Source organism: Haliotis asinina, chromosome 6 (assembly GCF_037392515.1).
Source record: "Haliotis asinina isolate JCU_RB_2024 chromosome 6, JCU_Hal_asi_v2, whole genome shotgun sequence".
Classification (NCBI taxonomy): Eukaryota; Metazoa; Mollusca; class Gastropoda; order Lepetellida; family Haliotidae; genus Haliotis; species Haliotis asinina.
This window is the reverse complement of record NC_090285.1, coordinates 44847995-44868461: the sequence shown is the minus strand read 5'-3', so window position 1 is coordinate 44868461 and position 20467 is coordinate 44847995. Positions and strand designations below refer to the sequence as shown.

Sequence of the window (20467 nt, the reverse complement as noted above, 5' to 3'; positions counted from 1 at the left end):
GTGCACAAAATATTCACTATGCACAGGGCATTGCGTGACCAGCCGATTGATAGAACCGGGCCAGTTCTACCACCCGTCTAGGCGAAGTCAGGGCCAAAGTGGTGTATTGAGCAATAGGAACACGGTTACTGGCCCCCATTGCCCTCAACCACCAGGATCCCTTCCTCCGCCGACACAGGGCCGCAACCCACGGCAAACGGGTTGGTGGACCAAATATCCCCCCGGGTCCACAACGGGGGTGAACGGCTCTCAGCGTTACCCAGCACCCACCACGAGGAGGTGGCCGTTCACGGGTGCCTTTGACATCTAAAGTACACATACCTGATATTGAAAAGTGAAAGAACTGTTGATCATTATCTAACCTCCGAATATTATGGTATGCACGTTAATTACAATGGCAACCTGACAGGTCTGCGAATCAACTGCATTCGTAACTAATCGTCTGTGATCATGAGAACACACGTACCGGTGTAGTGCGCCATTATGGCCCAGACGCGTGGCAAAGTAATCAAATCGCACTTAGTTAAACGTGTTTTGCAGCATGGTGATGGCGCTACCGTCGAAAAGTTAAACATAAACTTTTAACCAGGGATAATCTACGTCTTCTGTTCTCCCTGTTTGAACAAAAGGATCAGCAACCTCTCACACTGAAACTTCTTTTCAAAGGGATATGACTCTGTAGCGCCTTGCCCACGGGATCTTGGGTAGTCAGCGAGAAACCAAGTTTGGAAATTAGTTATCTTTCCTTGGAAACAGTGCGAGACTATTTTCATCTCCGAGCCGCGTGCGCGTAGACAAAGCCGGGTCGTATAGCGACGAGACGGGTAACGGGACACCATCAGGCTTGCCATAATGTCATGAGTACATACGAAAGAGGGATGAGATCACTGAACTTCATGTGCAGCCGTTCATGCAAGGATATTTGCGTAACATTATAAGCTTGATAGAGCAAGGTGATACCCTTCCACGTATCGCTTGGGAGACACCAGGACATTCCAGCCAACAGTTTGTCCCGACCTGTCACCTATCGAGCAAGCTTGCGATGAGATGGTGCGAATCGGCCATTGACCTGAGATGAATTTGGACAAGTGTTGGTTATACGATACAGAACACCATTCACCAACCTTTCTTCGCTTGCTTGTGTCGTCTCTGTGTCGTGGTTGTCAAGCATACATCAACGCCATTGGTGGACACACACCACACACGATATTGACTTTTTGGAGTGGCACCCCATCCCATCAAGGGCGTGACGATGTCAATTTCGATATTATCCTACCATGTTAATGTTTTTCCGCATTAAAAACATGGCATAACATCATATAATGCACAGTTAGTTTATCCCAGTAGTATACTTTATATATATTAAATATGGAACTCGTGAGATTTAAAACTGCACAAACTACAATACAGAAGTAATGAAAAAAGGCCTTTTCAAAACAACTTTTCTAATTATTTGTTTCACCCGTTTGATCTCTTGCTGGTCAAAGATGTAGCTGAAGATGTAGCTGAAGATGTAGCTGAAGATGTAGCTGAAGATGGAGATGAAAATGTACCACACCCATTACGTATCACTGTGACACCGCAATGTGAACTAAAAACAGCTCCATCACTATCCCCAGCCAAGGGACACATTACAATATACAAACCATAGTCGCAAATCTTTACTGTAGAAAAAGTCATAAAACTTCTTAAGAAGAAATGAGCATTGGGCTGCCATTTGTTATTAGTGCAACTCATTGCAAATGTGAAATATGCACACACAAAAGACAACTTATCAGAAAAAAATAAGCATGGCACGAAGTTTCGAACACATTCTTGAGTAACTTCATGTAGACTGCGGTTGTGCCTGTTCAGACCCTATGCACTGGTTGAGAAAAACATAGCCATGTGTCAAGAATAAAAAATGCTTAGCAACAGAAGTAAGTGTGGACCACATGTGGCACCACTTTCCTTGTTTGGGCTTAATCATTCAGATGAACTTGAAAAATTTCATTCGTATAACATCAATACTCTCTGCCCAATGCAGACATGTACTACATCAAATATTATGGGTCAACCTTAACGTATATTTTCAGTGTCTACCCGGTTAGAGAGCCTGACCACCCGATCCAGTTAGTCGCCTCTTACGACAAGCATAGTCGCCTTTTTGGCAAGCCTGAGCTGCTGAAGGCCCGCTCTACTCCGGGACCATCACGGGTCAACTCCAAAATGACTTAAACAGGGATTAGGGAAACAACTGTGCGGTCCATGGATGTTGTCATGAGACATTGTCAATCGTTAGCTTCAGTGCAATAAATGTTTGCAGTGGAAGAGACTTTTTATTACATCAGTGACCTATTCATTTATTAGAGATTCCAGAATGTTGGTTTGTTCAAGTTTTTATTTTTGAATTGATATTTTTGAAAGCAAAAAATCTGGATTAGAAGTTACCAGTTTTGAAACTTATGCCACAAAGATTGAGCAAACTACTTTCTATCTGACTAGTTGACTTCCCCTTAGTGAATTCATTGTTTGGTTTAAGTTTTGGTTTGGCCTTATGTGGCAAGCATGGGTTGCTGAAGACCTGTTCTACTCCGGATCTTCACGGGTCAGTGTCGACAATAAAGCGTATGGATATTGATGTTGGATATTGATATTGTCAGTATCATCATCACTACCTAAACTTCGACAAGAAAACTGCAACTGATCAAGAAGATGGAAGTTCGCGAGGGAAACTGCTTTCAGGAACTATAATGTAGATCTCATAATCTTTGGAAATCTTTCAAAACAGTTTTGTTCATGAGGTAAGTTAATTACTGATTGTTTATAAAGTGTGTAGGCATGATCTTGTACACATAGAATTGTTGTAGCGAATTTCAGTATGATGAATATACAGTGAATGAAACTCCTAAAAAACCACAGGAAGCCCACCGGGCTGATAACTGAAAAATGCTGCTGGCCCTGTGAACATGTAACCAGCCCTGCATTAAAAACAGGAAACTGAGGTAAGGTGTTAAAATATCTACTGCTATCAAAGGATTACTTATGGTGAGGTAAACTTAAACGTATGCAAAAGCAAATCTTGCAAAGCATAACTCCCTATTGACATCTGAATGAGACAAACAGGCCAAGTCACAATGGTCAATATCTTTGGCAAGAATGCTCTCTACATGTTCTTCATGCAATTAGCACAGGGGAATTGTAACTGTCCATGTGAAAAATAAACATGTGCAATAGCAAATTTTACAAAAACATCTTGGTCGCTGAAATCATTGTTTAGACCAATCACGTTTAGTGTAAGATAAAAGGGTAGGCTGATCTGTGGAAGTCAGGGTTTGATTGATCATGAACTATACACACAGACATCGTCTAGCTACCACAATTATAAACTATTTTCAAAATATCACCCGTAGTCAACGACGTGGTAAAATATATACCCATCGAAAATGGATTGGCCCACAGGGCCTGCTATAGAATATAGTTGTAAGCCCGCAATGTAAGTAGCAAGCAGCGGGCCGTCGAGCAGACCGCTATTTCATAGACTGGAATATATAATACTTACATAAGCAAACTTAAGATCTGTCCACATGACAAGAATACTCCAGACTTATAACTAAATATACATTTAGTCGACCTCCTTAAGAGTAGAAAATGCCCTATTACTTGTCTCCGTTTACACCAGGGGCATATTTAATCATCTTCACTTGACATTGTAAGTAAATGTTCTTATATAAGTATAAATACACAAATAGCTAACGATGTCTATGTGAACGGGGCTGTATAATAAATGCACGACGTCCATGGCTTTTCCAGTAGAATAATGACCTTCACCTTACGCTGAATCCAGAGCCATTTTACATATACCTCCGGAGTGACCTTTACCTTATACTTGTCCTGGTTACACTGCTCTGCTGTCTTCTTCAGATTCTCCTCATTTCTCCCTGTGATGATAACACGGGCTCCCAGTTGAGAAAACAAGATGGCTGTGCCAGCGCCAATACCCGAACTGGCTCCTGAAAAAACTTCATTTGCACCTGATAATGTTTAGTTATTTGTTTAATCGTTCGTTAAGTTATTTCGTAAACCAGATACTGATCCTGATTATCCTCCTTGTGCAAGATTGTGAATTAATGGCATGTACAAGCAATCGTTGGTGCCTGCATGGCATAACGTAATGTTTGGGTGTCAAGGATAGCAAGGAAACGCTTCATTACTGTACAAAAGACACACCAGACGTAAAAGAAAAACAGGCCATATTTAAATGCCTCTTTATAAGCATTAAGCCATTTGAGCCGCCCATTTGAAAGAACAGGATAAGATCACCGAAAGCCGACCTTGCAATGACATGCCTTCTGGTTTCTGAGTTTAGAATTCTAAGTGACTTTCCGTTCAACTCTGTACGGTCATTTGGGGGATAACGGCAGATTAACGTTCTATTACGCTCAACAGACTAATAAAAATACCATCTCAGATACGATCGACGAATTCAGTTAGTAGGTTTTTTCTTCTACATGTCCATATAGATGTATAAACTTGAAGGGTGTCACGATACAAGTGCCTCACTATACGATACGTATTTCGACACTGAGGTCACAATACAATATGTGTCGCGATATGGCATTTTCAACATTTTGTGCATCACAAGCAGTCATTACCTTGATGGTTAGTTGTGTGATATTGAAACCATAGTTCACTGAAAACCTGTTATAGGTAAAGTTTATTACAGGAAGGACAACTAACTATCAGCCAAGTACCCATCACTGACTCTCAGCAAGCCATGTTTGCTGTTGTGTGTAAAAGTACAACAAACAATTGTGTAAAGACACACAATCAGTATATGTAAAATAAACCCGAATCGACATAAAATCACATGAATCGTGTATCGTATAGTGCAAAGCTTACCGACGATGCATCAGTACTTTTGTGAATCGTTACATCCCTCATAAATTTACATATCACACATTCATCCTTATCACACCCTTAGCAAAGTCAAGCTTTTCCCAAGGCTCCATCCACGGGTACGAGAGGCAGGAAGTGTGTCAAAATAACAACTGGTCAAGTGACACTGATTTTTCTTGTGTTAGGTAGAAACTCTGGGTCTTTAGGTCTCCAGAGTTAGAGTTATGAAAACGCAGGTACCTTGTACTCAATAAAATCTTACATAACTGTCACCAGTGCAACTTTGTCGTCGAGCCTTCCTATAGACGCCATCTCTCTGTAAACGTCCGTTACGGTTTACGGACACAGCCTCGAACTGTTTCATGAATAGGTAAGCCTTTGTTGTTTTTCCTAGTAAAGTAATTCCTCGCTATAACGTTGGTTTCCCCCGCGTTATATAAACATATGCATAACAAGGAATGAATGCCAAGTAAAAGCGTATATTCCATGGGCATAACAGAACTGACATTCCGAGTATTGTGCCCGGTGAAAATCATATCGTATCGTTGGATGTGAAAAAACAAACTTTGTAAATAAAAATAGATATGTGTACAGCAAACGCGCAATCACAAGGCATGTTAATTGAACTGTTGTTCCTGTTATGCTACCTCTGGTTCACCTGAACCTGAAACTACAATCAGCTGTGCTCATATAATTTGGTCCAACGTACCGGTGACTGAGGTGAAAATGATCCAAATATGTTATATAACATCAGCGAATTTCTATTCCATTATTAGAATGTATGTACAAGGGAGGTTACTCTAAATCCTTGTCACACTAAGGCGAGTCATCTCAGCAAACCTCATACAATGTGCACTCCATATTGGGTGCAAACACCGTATACTTTACTCCGCTGTGAAACTCAACGAAATGTTTGGTGATATGCTTCTTAGACTGCATTGAAATGTATTCCAGGTGTATATTACCGGCTGATTTATGCTTGTGGAAAACGCTATGAGTCAATTGTAACACATATACGCGCACACGCACACGGAATAATATATCACAAAAACGTGCGAGTTCTAAACCAGCATGTATCCTTTTATATTCATTTCACAATTGTGTTGGTTTTATTTACTGACATGTTTGTGTGTACTTTGCAATGATAAAAACAAACCGAAATCTGTTTGATATTGTTTGAAAAGTTTCGATCAAACTGGAAGAAGATAACATTGACGCACTGGCTTCAAAACTACAGATTACAATCACCATATCGACGGACTTCAAAACGTGGATGGGGGATACCGATGTAGTCAACCAAGGGCGACAACTGGCGCAAATGGTCTTTTCATCAGAACCGCTGTGAAACTTTTTTCAGTTACTGTCATATTAAGATGTTGGCGTGCTGAACGTGAACAAGAGGCATAGATCTATGAATGTGTACATTTTTTATTACAATTCCGTTTCGGTGTATATGTTAAGGCCGTTATTAAGCATATTAAGCGATGTACAGCACTGTAGTTGTAGGTGCTTTTCATACACTAAACAGCAAAAAAAAAAAAAAATAAAAAAATAAAAAATAAAATAAAATTTAAAAAAAGCCCCACAAAACCCGCTACTCTACTTTTAGTAAAGTTTTTAAATAGAAGCCTACCTTCATGGGATATAATTTTTTCCAAACTTGCGTTTCTTTGCTGTTCGATATATATACATACGTGAGTAGATTCTAGACTCTGCCTCTCAGTCTGCAGGTGTTTTACCGAGCTTTAGAAAGAGGACATGATGTTCAGATGCACAGATGGCAGCTACAAGCCACATGTTATGCCACATTATGTCTCCCCGTGTGTGATGGTGTACTGTGGACTCCTTGATGGGAGCAACAGAATGTGGCGCAAACGGAATGATCGTGTTCCTTGCGCTGACGTCAAACAGAACGATCGTCTTGAAGGTGGCTTCTATGTTATTCTGGGATGTGTGACTGGGCGGTACTACCTCGACAACGGGACAACATACTATTGTGTTTCAAGAACACATAGGGTTTGTATTGTTACTGAGTGTCTTCATCAGGAGAACCATCACAGCCATCACTCACTCCAGATTTGTCGCGCATCCAACAGTTCATGGTAGAAGGATGATGATGATGATGATGATGATGATGATGATGACGATGATCTGCTGGAAGAATCTGATGGAACCCTACTGACACTGGACATGTAATTTTGTACTGTGTCCCATGAAATCCAGGGTGATCTTGAGAATAGAGGTGGACTCTCAAGACCAGCCACTCAGCCTTCTCCATCACCAGCGTCATCATCGCCTGCAAAAGTTTCTAATCCTACTTCACCAGTGATAAGATCTAAGTGCAAATACACCCTATGGACTCTCCTTTGTCCTGTTTCCTCTGCTGAACTTACTCGTGAGGATTCAAGTTAGAGTTCGCCTACAGTCACCACTGCTTGTCGTAAGAGGTCACGAACACTATCACGTGGTCAAGTTTGCTGACTTGGCTGACACATGTCATCCTATCCCATTTGCGTAGATTGGTTCCCATACAGTTGATCACTGGATTGTCTGGTCCATACTCGAATATTTACAGACCTCAGTTTACCAACAAACCCTCCTAGCCCTCCTAGCAAGAATCTGTACAGAAGCGAAATAAAAGAAGTTGTCATCCATTAAGAGATTGTAACTTTTGTACTTCCTAGCTAACTCGCAACTCAAAGAAATAATAATTATTACTGGAATGTTGAATGATGGCCAGGCAGTCTAGTGAATGACGTTACAGAGATTGTATTAGGGGCATGGTGACATGTAGTTACATAGTACATAAATCCTCAAAAGCGCACGAACTTGACAGACTTTATTCCAGATGTTGGTTGCTTGACAAGTCGGATATTTTCTATGTCCACAATTTAAAAGCATTAACTGGCTGCTGCTAAACACCTTTCTCATTACTTGAACGATTTACATTTAGATATGTTTTAAAAACAAATAAAGATTCACTACAGAGGTAAACGCTTTTCAAAGATATGGAATGGAACTAGAAGATTTCTTTTATCGTGGACACATGGCATGACGACCACCGTCTACAGACTCTGTGTTGCCTGTTATGTATGATGCACTGTCGGAAGCTAGGAAGGCGATGACGTTGGCAACTTCACGGACCTCTCCTACTCGACCCAGGGCATGTGTTGTCTTGCAGCGTTCCAGGAACTGGGGATGAAAAACAAAACTGAGTGGAAGCATTCATCAGAAACATTGTGTATATTTTTAAATATACAGTTCTCATAAGGCATGAAATCTGATTCAAATAATTAGTTTCATAAAACAACCAATTTCACATTTCAAGGCAATTCGACCGACTTATGGTAGACAATACTTCCGTGTGAGAAGTTCCACCAGACCTTGGCATCATTTCAAGTGGCGCCTTTGCAAAAAAAAAACATTCACAGCTGCCCTCATAACCGTTATAACACGAATGGTCTCAGGTTTATACTCAAGTTGTCATACCATGTACAATCATTGCATTATAATATATTTATGTAATACAATGATATCGTTATACCTACACAATCATAGATTATAATATACACACATACATACATACATACATACATACATACATACATACATACATACATACATACATACATACATACATACATACATACATACATACATACACACACACATCTATATCTATACACACACACACATACATATACATACATATCCAGGCATATCCGTGTACTTTGTACTGTCACAGTCTCAATGCACATACAATCACAGCTTTAAACCATTACCACAGCTTTAAACCATAATCTGCTACAACCTGAATGCACTGTCACAGGCTCATGGTACATACAGTTAGCGCTGTGTACCATTACAGTCACAGCAATCTAAATTATACTGTCACAGGCTCACTGCACATACAGTCACATCATCATACTTTATACTGCCACTCTCATCACAAATGCAGTTACTGATTTATACCATTAGTCACAGATGGATACCTTAAACTGTCACGACCACACCGAACATAGTTGTATACCATTATTGTCAGATCTATATACTCTATACTGTCACATCCTCACTCCAAATACAGATACAGCTTTATACCATTACTCTCAGATCTATATACTCTATACTGTCACATCCTCACTCCACAGCTACAGCTTTATACCAGTACTGTCAGATATATATACTCTATACTGTCACATCCTCACTCCAAATACAGATACAGCTTTATACCATTACTGTCAGATCTATATACTCTATACTGTCACATCCTCACTCCAAATACAGATACAGCTTTATACCATTACTCTCAGATCTATATACTCTATACTGTCACATCCTCACTCCAAATACAGATACAGGTTTATACCATTACTCTCAGATCTATATACTCTATACTGTCACATCCTCACTCCAAATACAGATACAGCTTTATACCATTACTCTCAGATCTATATACTCTATACTGTCACATCCTCACTCCAAATACAGATACAGCTTTATACCATTACTGTCAGATCTATATACTCTATACTGTCACATCCTCACTCCAAATACAGATACAGCTTTATACCATTACTCTCAGATCTATATACTCTATACTGTCACATCCTCACTCCAAATACAGATACAGCTTTATACCATTACTGTCAGATCTATATACTCTATATTGTCACATCCTCACTCCAAATACAGACACAACTTTATACCATTACTCTCAGATCTATATACTCTATACTGTCACATCCTCACTCCAAATACAGATACAGCTTTATACCATTATTGTCAGATCTATATACTCTATACTGTCACATCCTCACTCCACATACAGCTACAGCTTTATATCATTACTGTCAGATATATATACTCTATATTGTCACATCCTCACTCCAAATACAGATACAGCTTTATACCATTACTGTCAGATCTATATACTCTATACTGTCACATCCTCACTCCAAATACAGATACAGCTTTATACCTTTACTGTCAGATCTATATACTCTATACTGTCACATCCTCACTCCACATACAGCTACAGCTTTATACCATTACTGTCAGATCTATATACTCTATATTGTCACATCCTCACTCCATATACGGCTTTATACCATTACAATCACAGCTAGGTAATATACTGTCACAGTCTCATTGCACATACAGTCACGTCTATATACTTTATAATGTCACAACCTCACCACTGCACATACTGTCACAGCTATCTACACCCACTCCCTCTCGCACGCAGGCACGCACACAAACCGCGCGCACTCTCTTTCTCTCCCTTTGGCCTATAGATCCGAATTTTGAACCTTTTAAGCAGATGTGCAGGTCAAGAAAGACACGCGTTAAAAGTAGTAATCAGTCAACGATATCACTTGACGTGTTTCTAATTACATGTATCTAATTACATTATGGCATGGTCGGACGCGCTGACGAACCCCCATGGGTCGGGTGGTGGCGATGTTAGGATACTGATAAGCTTGGCTGATCGTTTTTACTTCTCGTAATGTAAATTACATGAAAGTTTATGTAAACTGTAATGTAAATTACATGCATAAAGCCTAAATCTTTGCTGCCCTATATTTTCGCATTAAGGTGTAATGTCTCATAATCATAGATTATGGGTCTCGATTCATTTTCAGGTCCTAATTTAATGGCTGCTTCAGTTGTTTGAAAGCGACGCTTGAAGTTTGCCATACTATACCTTTGTTTTGCGATGAAGCGATTACCAGACTTTCTAATTTGAAGAATATATATACACCTGGAAATTAATCAAGCAACACCCCAATTTTTTCTATTGGAGCAACTTTGAAGTGTTCTGACAATCAAAATATGCCGGGTTGATATAGTTTGACACTTTTTTATTCAACAGACGATCTCTGACAAACAACTTAAAGGGAAAAAGTATCAAGACTTTGCTTTATTGCAACGAAATCCAAATTCTTAAAACTGTCTTAAATTCATGAAAAAATGGACACAATTTACTATTCATCCACAGACGTTGTTGTCAGGTGTATTAACACAAATGTCACATGGAAAGAAAGAACAGTCATCTGAGAGTCTGCACACCGACTTTCATCAATATCTAGTGTGTCCTCCCTGCGCACGCACCACCGATTCCAGACGCCTCCTCATTCCTTGGATGAGTCTCCGGATCTGATTCTGGGGGATCCTGTTCCACTCCTCATGCAGGGCAGCCGTCAATTCGTTGAGATTATGGACTGGTGGGTCTCTCTGCCTCACACGACGGCCAATAAAGTCCCACAAATGTTCAATGGGGTTGAGGTCAGGGCTCATGGCAGGCCATGGAATTCTGTCAATTGCATTTTGCCGCAAAAAATCATTTACAGCATGCGCCCTGTGAGGTCTAGCATTGTCGTCCATAAATATGGGTCTCGTTGCCAGAGGATGGTTCTCAAAATGAGGTACCACAGCCCTGTCAAGAACCTCCTGTTGGTAACGAACACCGTTAAGGTTGCCACGGATGGTAATGATATCCAACTTGCAGTTCATGGAAATGCACCCCCATACCATAACGGAACCTCCCCCAAAGGCCACAGTCTCCTGGATGTTCCGTGGAGCCATTGCTGTGTTCCTCTGCCTCCAGACCCGAGTACGACCGTCCACCATGTGCAGCAAGAACCGGCTCTCATCTGAGAAATGGACCTTCCTCCAAGAGGCAATGTTCCAGTGCAAACGGTCATTACACCAGGCCAGTCGGGCTGCCTTATGGGCTGGAGACAGTCTGGGTCGCTTGATTGGCCTCCTTGCCCGGTATCCTGCAGCTTTCAGACGATTCCGAACAGTCCTGTTCGAGATGGGTCTCCCTGGAAGCCACTCCTGTCTCAACCGAGAGCTCGAGTCGAAGGACCTGCGCCGTACAAGTCTCAGTAAAGCTCTGTCCTCCCGGACTGTGGTCTTCCTGGGTCTTCCTGGTCTAGGCAGGTCTTTAACTTCATTAGTGGCCCGGTATTTTTTCAAAAGTTTTGAAATTATGGAATGATGTCGTCCGATTTGAGTCCCGATTTGTCTTAGAGACATACCAGCATTCCTCATGCCGATTATTTGCCAACGAGTGGCCTCTGATAATTTCCTACGTGCCATGACATTGAAATGAATGAAAAACCGAATGCAATCGACAACCTGCGCTTGTAAACACCCCAGGGAAAAAGTGCATTTTTCGAAAGTTGAGGTTAAAGCAATGCACGTGCGCTGTGCAAGCTTCACGCGCGTCATATCAACCCATGAAAAGCTCATGCTGTATGTCAATACATCAAAATTGAATAATCAATCATCAAAATTACTTCGTTAAACTTTGTTAAGTTTTTATGTGTCTTTGAATTTGGTGTTGCTTAATTAATTTCCATATGTATAGTTTCAGCTTATCTATAAAATCCAGCCGCATCACGGATTGATAGTCCTCGAGAGTGTGCGTTGTCCAATCGGTGAAGAACTATTCCAAACACTCGTCACTAGAAATCTTTGTGGATTTGAACTGTTGTTTGCATGGACGTTTTCGTTGTAACTTTTAAATCTTTGAGGCCCCTTGGTTGTTTTTGCTAGTCTTTTTGTGTATTGCAAATATGCTCCATCTAAAGTAGTTTTCACAACAAGCTGGGAAATTGTAAGACTTCCCCACTGCGAAGAGAGAGTCCAGTTACGACCATTGTGTCAAGCAGAGTTTCGGTGCTTTGGGAGCCAAGTAACTCCTGTGCCCACATTTGGGTAATACGTCCAGCCTATGTCTGTGGTAAAGCAAGACCAGAAGTGACACCGGCCCTCATACAGTTGTCGTCGTTACTAAAAAAGTTAAAGTTTCGACCTTTGTTGTTCAAATACATTTAAATTAGCAAAACTAACTGTCGCAGCGTTTCTGGTGGGTACTGTTTAACATCCGTTTCGCTCACTTCACCAACGAATCGACATAGACAATTTCTCAGTTCATCCTGGAGGTGTTCAAACTTAAAGGTCAGATGCAACCAAAATATCAAACATAATTAAAACACAGTTATCACTTGTTTGTGTTATATACAATGCATTGCTGATGATGAAAAAACAACAACAAAAAACAAAAACAAATAAACAAAATTACAATCGCAAATCGAAAGTGCAGTATTTTATATTTGTGTTTACGTCCCTCGAAACGAAGCAGCCGCGATACCGAACCCGGTGAGAGACGTTGGTGTGCTCTCACTGAACGACGCCTTGCCATTGGTCACTAGTTCATTTGCCGATATGCTTAGCCGGCTCTTTGTTTATTGCTTTTAAGCCCGATAGGTGTTCAAACTGGATATGTGGTCAGTGACAGAAGTCATTATTGTTATTAGCAGACAGGTAGACAGACATATAGGTGTGAATAAACCAGACATTTTTCTGCGACAGAGTCTGCTTATTGCAATCAACATGGCTTTTTTTTATGTAACGAGTAGATCATTTACTTGTTTGTGTACTGCTCACGACCTCATACTCCGGGCATGCATACTGTTTCAAGCTCCGCAAACCTACTCATTGCATATACATGTACGTCATGAGCGCAGCGCAGCATAGCTTTTGAAACCAGTTTTCCCCCAGCGCTGAGGGAAAATTAGTGAATCGTTTGAACTCCGATTTCGCGGGCTTTTAATCATTTTAATTAATGTTTTCAACTTTATAGGTTGAATGGACATTTTTGTTGATTTGTTTCAGTAAGTGCATACTGAAAGGTATGAGAATCTCGATGATGCTCAACCTTTTCTCCTGTTACGGTCTTCCCTCCACTCTTCAAACAAACGAAACGCCCATCTGATAGTTTCCTCCGTATTTAGGGGAATACTCTTCTGTTCTGTTCAATTTGTCTTTACACAAAGCTTTTATAATACTTGTGTACGTCTACTGATCATTATAATAAACAATACTTTCTCTGACGTAAACACATAACGGTATTGTAGCATTATCATGTACTCTAAACTCGTTATCGAAACAAACAATTCTGTAGTTTTGAAAACAGTTAACTGCAGAAACATCACTTCAAATCATGTGACTATACATTATCAGGACGAAACGCAAATGAATCAACGATCAAGCTGGACTTAATTTTTCATTAAATAACCAACACAAAATTTTGAACACTGTTCTAGATGTTACAGATTTATGTAAATTGTACAATATTCTATCAAATAATAGCCAGCAGATCTTGATGGAAAGAATTCCTTCCGTTCCCACGTACTCTTTCTTCCACAGATTAACAGAGGTAACACTAAGTGGTTCAACCCTTTATATTGTTGTTACTTTTAGTTATTTTTTGGGTATGAGTTCCGCCCGTAGCCCCCTCCCCAATAAAAGGCCAAAATTACAAACTGACATGCATTTACCTTACCCTAAATATGCATTCAATAAACTAGAACAGGTATAAAACAAACAATCAATGAAGTTTATATCAGTGTTGGAGTCCTCTAGTAATTGTTGTGTTAGGTTTTGTAAATGATTCTAATAGGTATCAATTCATAAATATCATTTGGGATGGGGGAATGGAAGATCTCTTAACAGCTTGATTTCCATCTGACGGAAGTACATATTCTACTGTTATGACTTATCACATAAATTCTAAAAAACAAAACAAAACAAAATCCAAAACAGAGTTTCAACACCAAACGTAATTGCACCTACATGAAGGTTATCCGGGATGAAATGGGCACTGACCATGCTGCGATATGCTGAAATAACTTTCCTGCTCCATAAGGTATTTATTTTATTCTGTAATAAAGTATAAGAATGAAGATTTTATGGATATCAACTTCTTTATATGAGAACACAACGTTTCGAAGGTAATGCTTACTCCTTCATCAGGTGATTGAGAATGGGGTACAGGGCTATATTTATATGTACAGGTAAAGCAATAACAAAGTAACAAGTGGAATGACTTAACGAAAGCTGGAAACCAGTATAAACAAGCGCTGATTGGAAACCGACAGTTATGATAACAATGATAGAAGCCAATGGTAATACATTACAGATGATGGGATATGTTTACATAACACAGGTAGGGGGTACGGACGATGTACATGATAGGGGAAAAGGGTGGAAGCCAATGGTGGATGATGTTTACATAACACATGATTGGGGATAAGGATGATGTACATGACTGCATGAGAGTTGATGGGCATGTTTACATGGGGGTAGATGATGTACAAACACAAGTAGATAAGGATGTATAGATAGAATGTACACAGATAGATGAGATTAATTTATCAATAAGTCCCAGGCACTTGGTAGGTACAATCCTTGGTCACGGTTGATTGCTGGTTTCTGTCTCCGGATCTCGATGGCTTCTTGCAGTTTCCTTTGGCGCCAGTTGTTGTTGTTGGTAGATAGTATCCTAGTGTCCTCCCATCGGATTGAATGTCCAGGGTTCTTGAGAATGTGTTCAGAGATGGCCGATTTCTGGTCGAGTTTGCTGACAGAGGTCTGGTGTTCCTTCATTCTGGTGTTGATTGGTCTCAGCGTTTCTCCAATGTATCGGTCGCCACAGTTGCAAGGGATCTGGCAGATGCATCCTCTCGGGTTAGGGTGTTCACAGCTGGGTCCTTTACCGTTGGCTTTTAGGTAGGTCTTGATGGTCATGCCACTGGAGAAGGTGACATCGATGCTGGCTTTGGTCTTGATGAGGCGTGATATTTGATGACTGATGGGGCCAAGGTAGGGTATGGTTACTCTGATGGGTGATGGAGAAGGCTTGAGGAGGGGTTCTCGGTCCTTGAGGGTCTTGTTGATGGTGGCTGTGACGAGCTGGGGAGGGTAACCGTTTAGTGTGGTGAATGTCTTTCTGAGGTGGTCCAGTTCATTGTTTAGGGCATCAGGATGGCAGAGGGCTTTGGCACGTGGAATGACTTAACGAAAGCTGGAAGCCAGTATAAACAAGCACTGATTGGAAACCGATAGTTATGATAACAATGATAGAAGCCAATGGTAATACATTACAGATGATGGGATATGTTTACATAACACAGGTAGGGGGTACGGACGATGTACATGATAGGGGAAAAGGGTGGAAGCCAATGGTGGATGATGTTTACATAACACATGATTATGAGGACACTAGGATACTATCTACCAACAACAACAACTGGCGCCAAAGTAAACTGCAAGAAGCCATCGAGATCCGGAGACAGAAACCAGCAATCAACCGTGACCAAGGATTGTACCTACCAAGTGCCTGGGACTTATTGATAAATTAATCTCATATATCTGTGTACATTCTATCTATACATCCTTATCTACTTGTGTTTGTACATCATCTACCCCCATGTAAACATGCCCATCAACCCTCATGCAGTCATGTACATCATCCTTATCCCCAATCATGTGTTATGTAAACATCATCCACCATTGGCTTCCACCCTTTTCCCCTATCATGTACATCGTCCTTACCCCCTACCTGTGTTATGGAAACATATCCCATCATCTGTAATGTATTACCATTGGCTTCTATCATTGTTATCATAACTGTCGGTTTCCAATCAGCGCTTGTTTATACTGGCTTCCAGCTATATAAATATAGCTCTGTACCCCATTCTCAATCACCTGATGAAGGAGTAAGCATTAACTCCGAAACGTTGTGTTCTCATATAAAGAAGTTGATATCCATAAAATCTTCATTCTTATGCATTTCACTTCTAAATGCCCTTCAAAGACCTGTAATAAAGTATATCTTACCGGGGATCTTTGTTTCGGGTGACGCAATATCAGAACTGTTTTCTGCTTCTATGCACGAACTGACAAGCATGTTATCCTCATCGGAAGAAAACGCATTAAAACCGTCGTTGGGATGTTGAGAAGAGCATGTAAAATCGTCGTCATCCAACAAAGTTTCAAGAGAAATGTCTTTACCTTCCATTTTGTCAGTGACAATGTCGCCTCTCCTTGTGCTTGTCCGCTTGACTGAAGAGTTTTCTGCGTGTAGTGCTCGCGCAATACATGACGCACGTGCTCTATGAGCTATTATCTACCAAAGTTTCTGTCTTATATGCTACACAATCCACTTTTGAAAAAGACGACAAAGTCCTGGTCGATTAGGGAACGTTTATTACAGGAAGTTTGGCAGCTTATGATGTGGCTTAGTGTTGGTAGTTTCGCGGCTCGTAGTTTAACCAACCAGTTCGTGGATTAAACTGCAATTATACTCTTCGTATAACTTATACTTATCCTACAGATAATAATTGCAAATTCCATTATCTATGCTGTCCGAAAAGATGACTACAGTATATTAATGATTCCCAGTGCAAATTGCCGTTGTTAATGCGTAAACAGACGCATACATGACGTAGCCTCCTCTTGAATCAGAATACAGATATTAGCCCATGATTACGTTTTTCCAAAATTCTTTACGTGATGGAATACACTGTATATCTATTTTGACTCATGAGAAGGAACTGAAGTCCTTCCTCACCCCCATTCCCAATACAGCCTCAGTCAAAATGTTTAGTTTCTGATTGGTCCGATTTGGCCACGTTCGTCAAAAGTAATTTAAACCTCACACATGACTTGAATTGTGTCTAAAGCCATAGATTTGCATTATATCTGCCCAAATATCACTGTATAGTATTTGAAGCAAACACGTTGCTCAAAGATAGTTTGGATGCCAACGAGCATGTCAGATTACTAATTCTGATTGTCAAAGACACACGATGTGAACTTCCATCAATGTACTGGTTGTTGACACCATATGTGACGAAAACATGTTTATATGACCGCATTTATGTCGAGAATAATCACATGTGGCAGCTGGCAGTCAGCTCTTCGTCAAGAATTCCTTAACTCAATATATGGTAAGGACAACGTTAACCTTTGAATATCATTAAAAACCGAAGAAATATTATAGACCTTAGAAACTGTCGCTTGTCCTGAATGAACAAAGGAAAGGAAGGGAAGCATGCACTCGACTCCACTTTGGACAAAGTACAAAGTATAAATACTTATCGCGCCAGAATATCGACATATCTGAAACACTGAAGGGGGTCATTGTCCTGCCACCACTTGGTGTGTACGAGGCATGACTATATTGTGACGAATGTTTTTCAGGAGCATATCATATGGCAATACTGTGAGTAGTTGTTGTATGCACGTGGTGCAGTGCAAGTATGTAACTGTTCTAAAATTGACAGGTTTGCAAGCTTAGTGACCAGATGGAACGGCAGTGCAACAAAGCCACGTGCAACAAAAGAGAACTGAGAGGCAAAATGAACGAACTTATGGTCATTGAGCTTTCAGTACAACTGGCAAACCTTTGGGTCAACAATTCCCTGTGCCCCGTCGTGGCCTGGTAACTAGTTCGTTGTGAATTCCGGGTCAAACATATGAGAATCTTCAAAACAAATAATCCCACACACGAAGCAATAAATCGTAGAAAATGACCGATGGCTTGTGACGCTGATAATGAGGAAAAGGGCCTCGCTTAGAGCAACGCGATTGTTTAAATTACTTCGATGTGAGGCTTTATAAAGAGGCCTTTAAATACATGAAGACATAATTCTATTCTGTAGACGTAAGTACACGTCAAGATGCATGTATGAAGTATATGTTGTTTTTAAATGGCGAAGGACAATTAGCAAAATAAACATAAAAAATAACTCAATTTCTTCACCAACCTTCACTGGGTTTGGCATGGTAATCCATCATAAATAATTGCATATGATTCATGTACTACTACTTTCATTATACTTTTACGATTGCACGTGGCAACTTTGACCTAGTAAAACTAGCAAATAAATGTCCAATTATTACACATTTCATAACGTGACATGACACATTTCATTTGGAGGAGCTCATTACATGCTCATGTTGTGGACTACACTTCGCAGACACTTCCAACCCCTTGTTTTATGGTGTATGGGGAACTAGGAACATTCTCTGTTGTTATAACGATATATAAACTTTAATAAAGTTAATTTACCAAGAAGGTGTTTTTATCTTAACCACCTTAAATTACAACTATTTATCACTTCAAAGAGCAACAACAAAAGAAGATGGTAAGGTCAAACACTTTGCGCGTTACAGGAATACACTAAAAAGCACAAAAACCCCTCATAACAGGTGCTGCCAAACCTCGACATAAAATATAGAAATACGGTGTTATTAAAGTATAAAATTAATGTTCATTTGTAAATACTATTTTCTTATGAAACAAGAATTGGGGGGATGGGGGAGATGGCATCAGTTACCAGTGACCATGCTTTAGTACGGTGAACAGCGACCTCCTGAGGGTATTTACTTGATATGGATGTGAAACCTTTACCAGGCCGACAGAAATGTGTACTAGGATTGACGGAAGTATTTTATCATTTTAAATCATGCTTCGTTTAACGATTCCTCTGCTTCAGTCACTTTCTTCATGAGGTTTTAGCGTAAAAAGGTTATCATGGTAATCTTTAGTGGTTTGACCACACTATACTCCCGTATACCCCATGTCCAAGGTGTGGAACATCATTCATAAGATCAAGGGCAAAGGATACAACGGGTGTTCGCGAAACTTTCTCAAAACATTCCTCATCATCACATCATACCCAGAGTTACGAAGGTCCCAGAGTTAAGAAACCCAACAAGAAAAGAAAACAGCCACTTTTACCTGTGACAACGGTGAGGAATAGAATGAAATGCGTTCACATACACTGTAATACATTGTAATCTGAATGACGGATTGCTTGTTTTGTTATTTCGTGCTGACTGTTTCTGTTTGTGGCATATAGTTTTTATTATTTATACCCTTAGTCAAAGCTATATACTTTATACTGTCACAGACTCACTGCACATATACTTACAGCTGTATACCATGTACAGTCACAGCTGTATACTTAATACAGTCACAACTCTGTACTGTGTGTAACAGCTATTTGCGAAAGGATCTGATGAGCGGGATAATACAACATGATCATAAACTGTTTTGAATAGCTCCATGAATTTGGATTTGAGCAGACAGATCATAGCTGATTGGCTTTGACATGGCAGACCTTATTCTACGGAGGTTGTGTCAGACCGTCATGCAGAGCCATGTATCATCACAGTGAAAGATAAAATAAATGATACAGAGGCTGCATTAGTTGTGTCCGATGTTTAATCCAGCACCTTGCAATATTCCAGGTATGTGAAGGCATCAGCTGTGACAGCATCAACTTACCTGTGCATAATTTTCTTCCGTCATACCTCCTCTCTTGTGGACCTCTGTCACAATCACACCTGGGCTGTAACCAATGGATCACAGAGCAACACTTACTTTTTGTGTTGAAATATGTTATTAAACAGAAATGTATTCCATTTAAGGCCTTGGTGATATTTTAATTTCATTCACTGCAGACCTCTAAATCCAACGTTTACCAGTGCAGGAACGGTACGTGTGATTATTATAATAATGATTATTATGCTTATAATCATTTGAATTGTAAATAACAAAGACCCGTGAAGGTCCGGGGTAGAATGGGCCTTGGTTGACACATGTCATTCCAATTGCGCAGATCGATGCTGATGCTGTTAATCAGTGGATTGTTTGGTCCAGACAATAAATAATAAAATTACAGACTTACTTCACACAGTTTACTCTGACTTGTTTAGGAGCCAATTC

At 40.2% G+C, this 20467-nt stretch overlaps 1 protein-coding gene and 1 pseudogene across 2 annotated transcripts in view; both read right to left on the bottom strand.

Moving 5' to 3' along the window:
• The window catches only part of LOC137287901 (3-oxoacyl-[acyl-carrier-protein] reductase FabG-like), a 36200-nt pseudogene extending 29130 nt beyond the window's left edge, over positions 1-7070 (bottom strand).
• A 675-nt stretch (positions 7071-7745) lies between these two features.
• LOC137286300 (3-oxoacyl-[acyl-carrier-protein] reductase FabG-like) overlaps positions 7746-20467 on the bottom strand; it is a 56556-nt gene continuing 43834 nt past the window's right edge. For both annotated transcript variants that reach the window (XM_067818077.1, XM_067818076.1), the window contains exons 7-9: positions 20430-20466; positions 20027-20090; positions 7746-8070 (exon numbers count right to left, since the gene is read on the bottom strand). In XM_067818077.1, the coding sequence (XP_067674178.1) occupies positions 7912-8070; positions 20027-20090; positions 20430-20466 (260 nt within the window). In that variant the 3' untranslated portion in view covers positions 7746-7911. The remainder of the gene's footprint in view (positions 8071-20026; positions 20091-20429; position 20467) is intronic.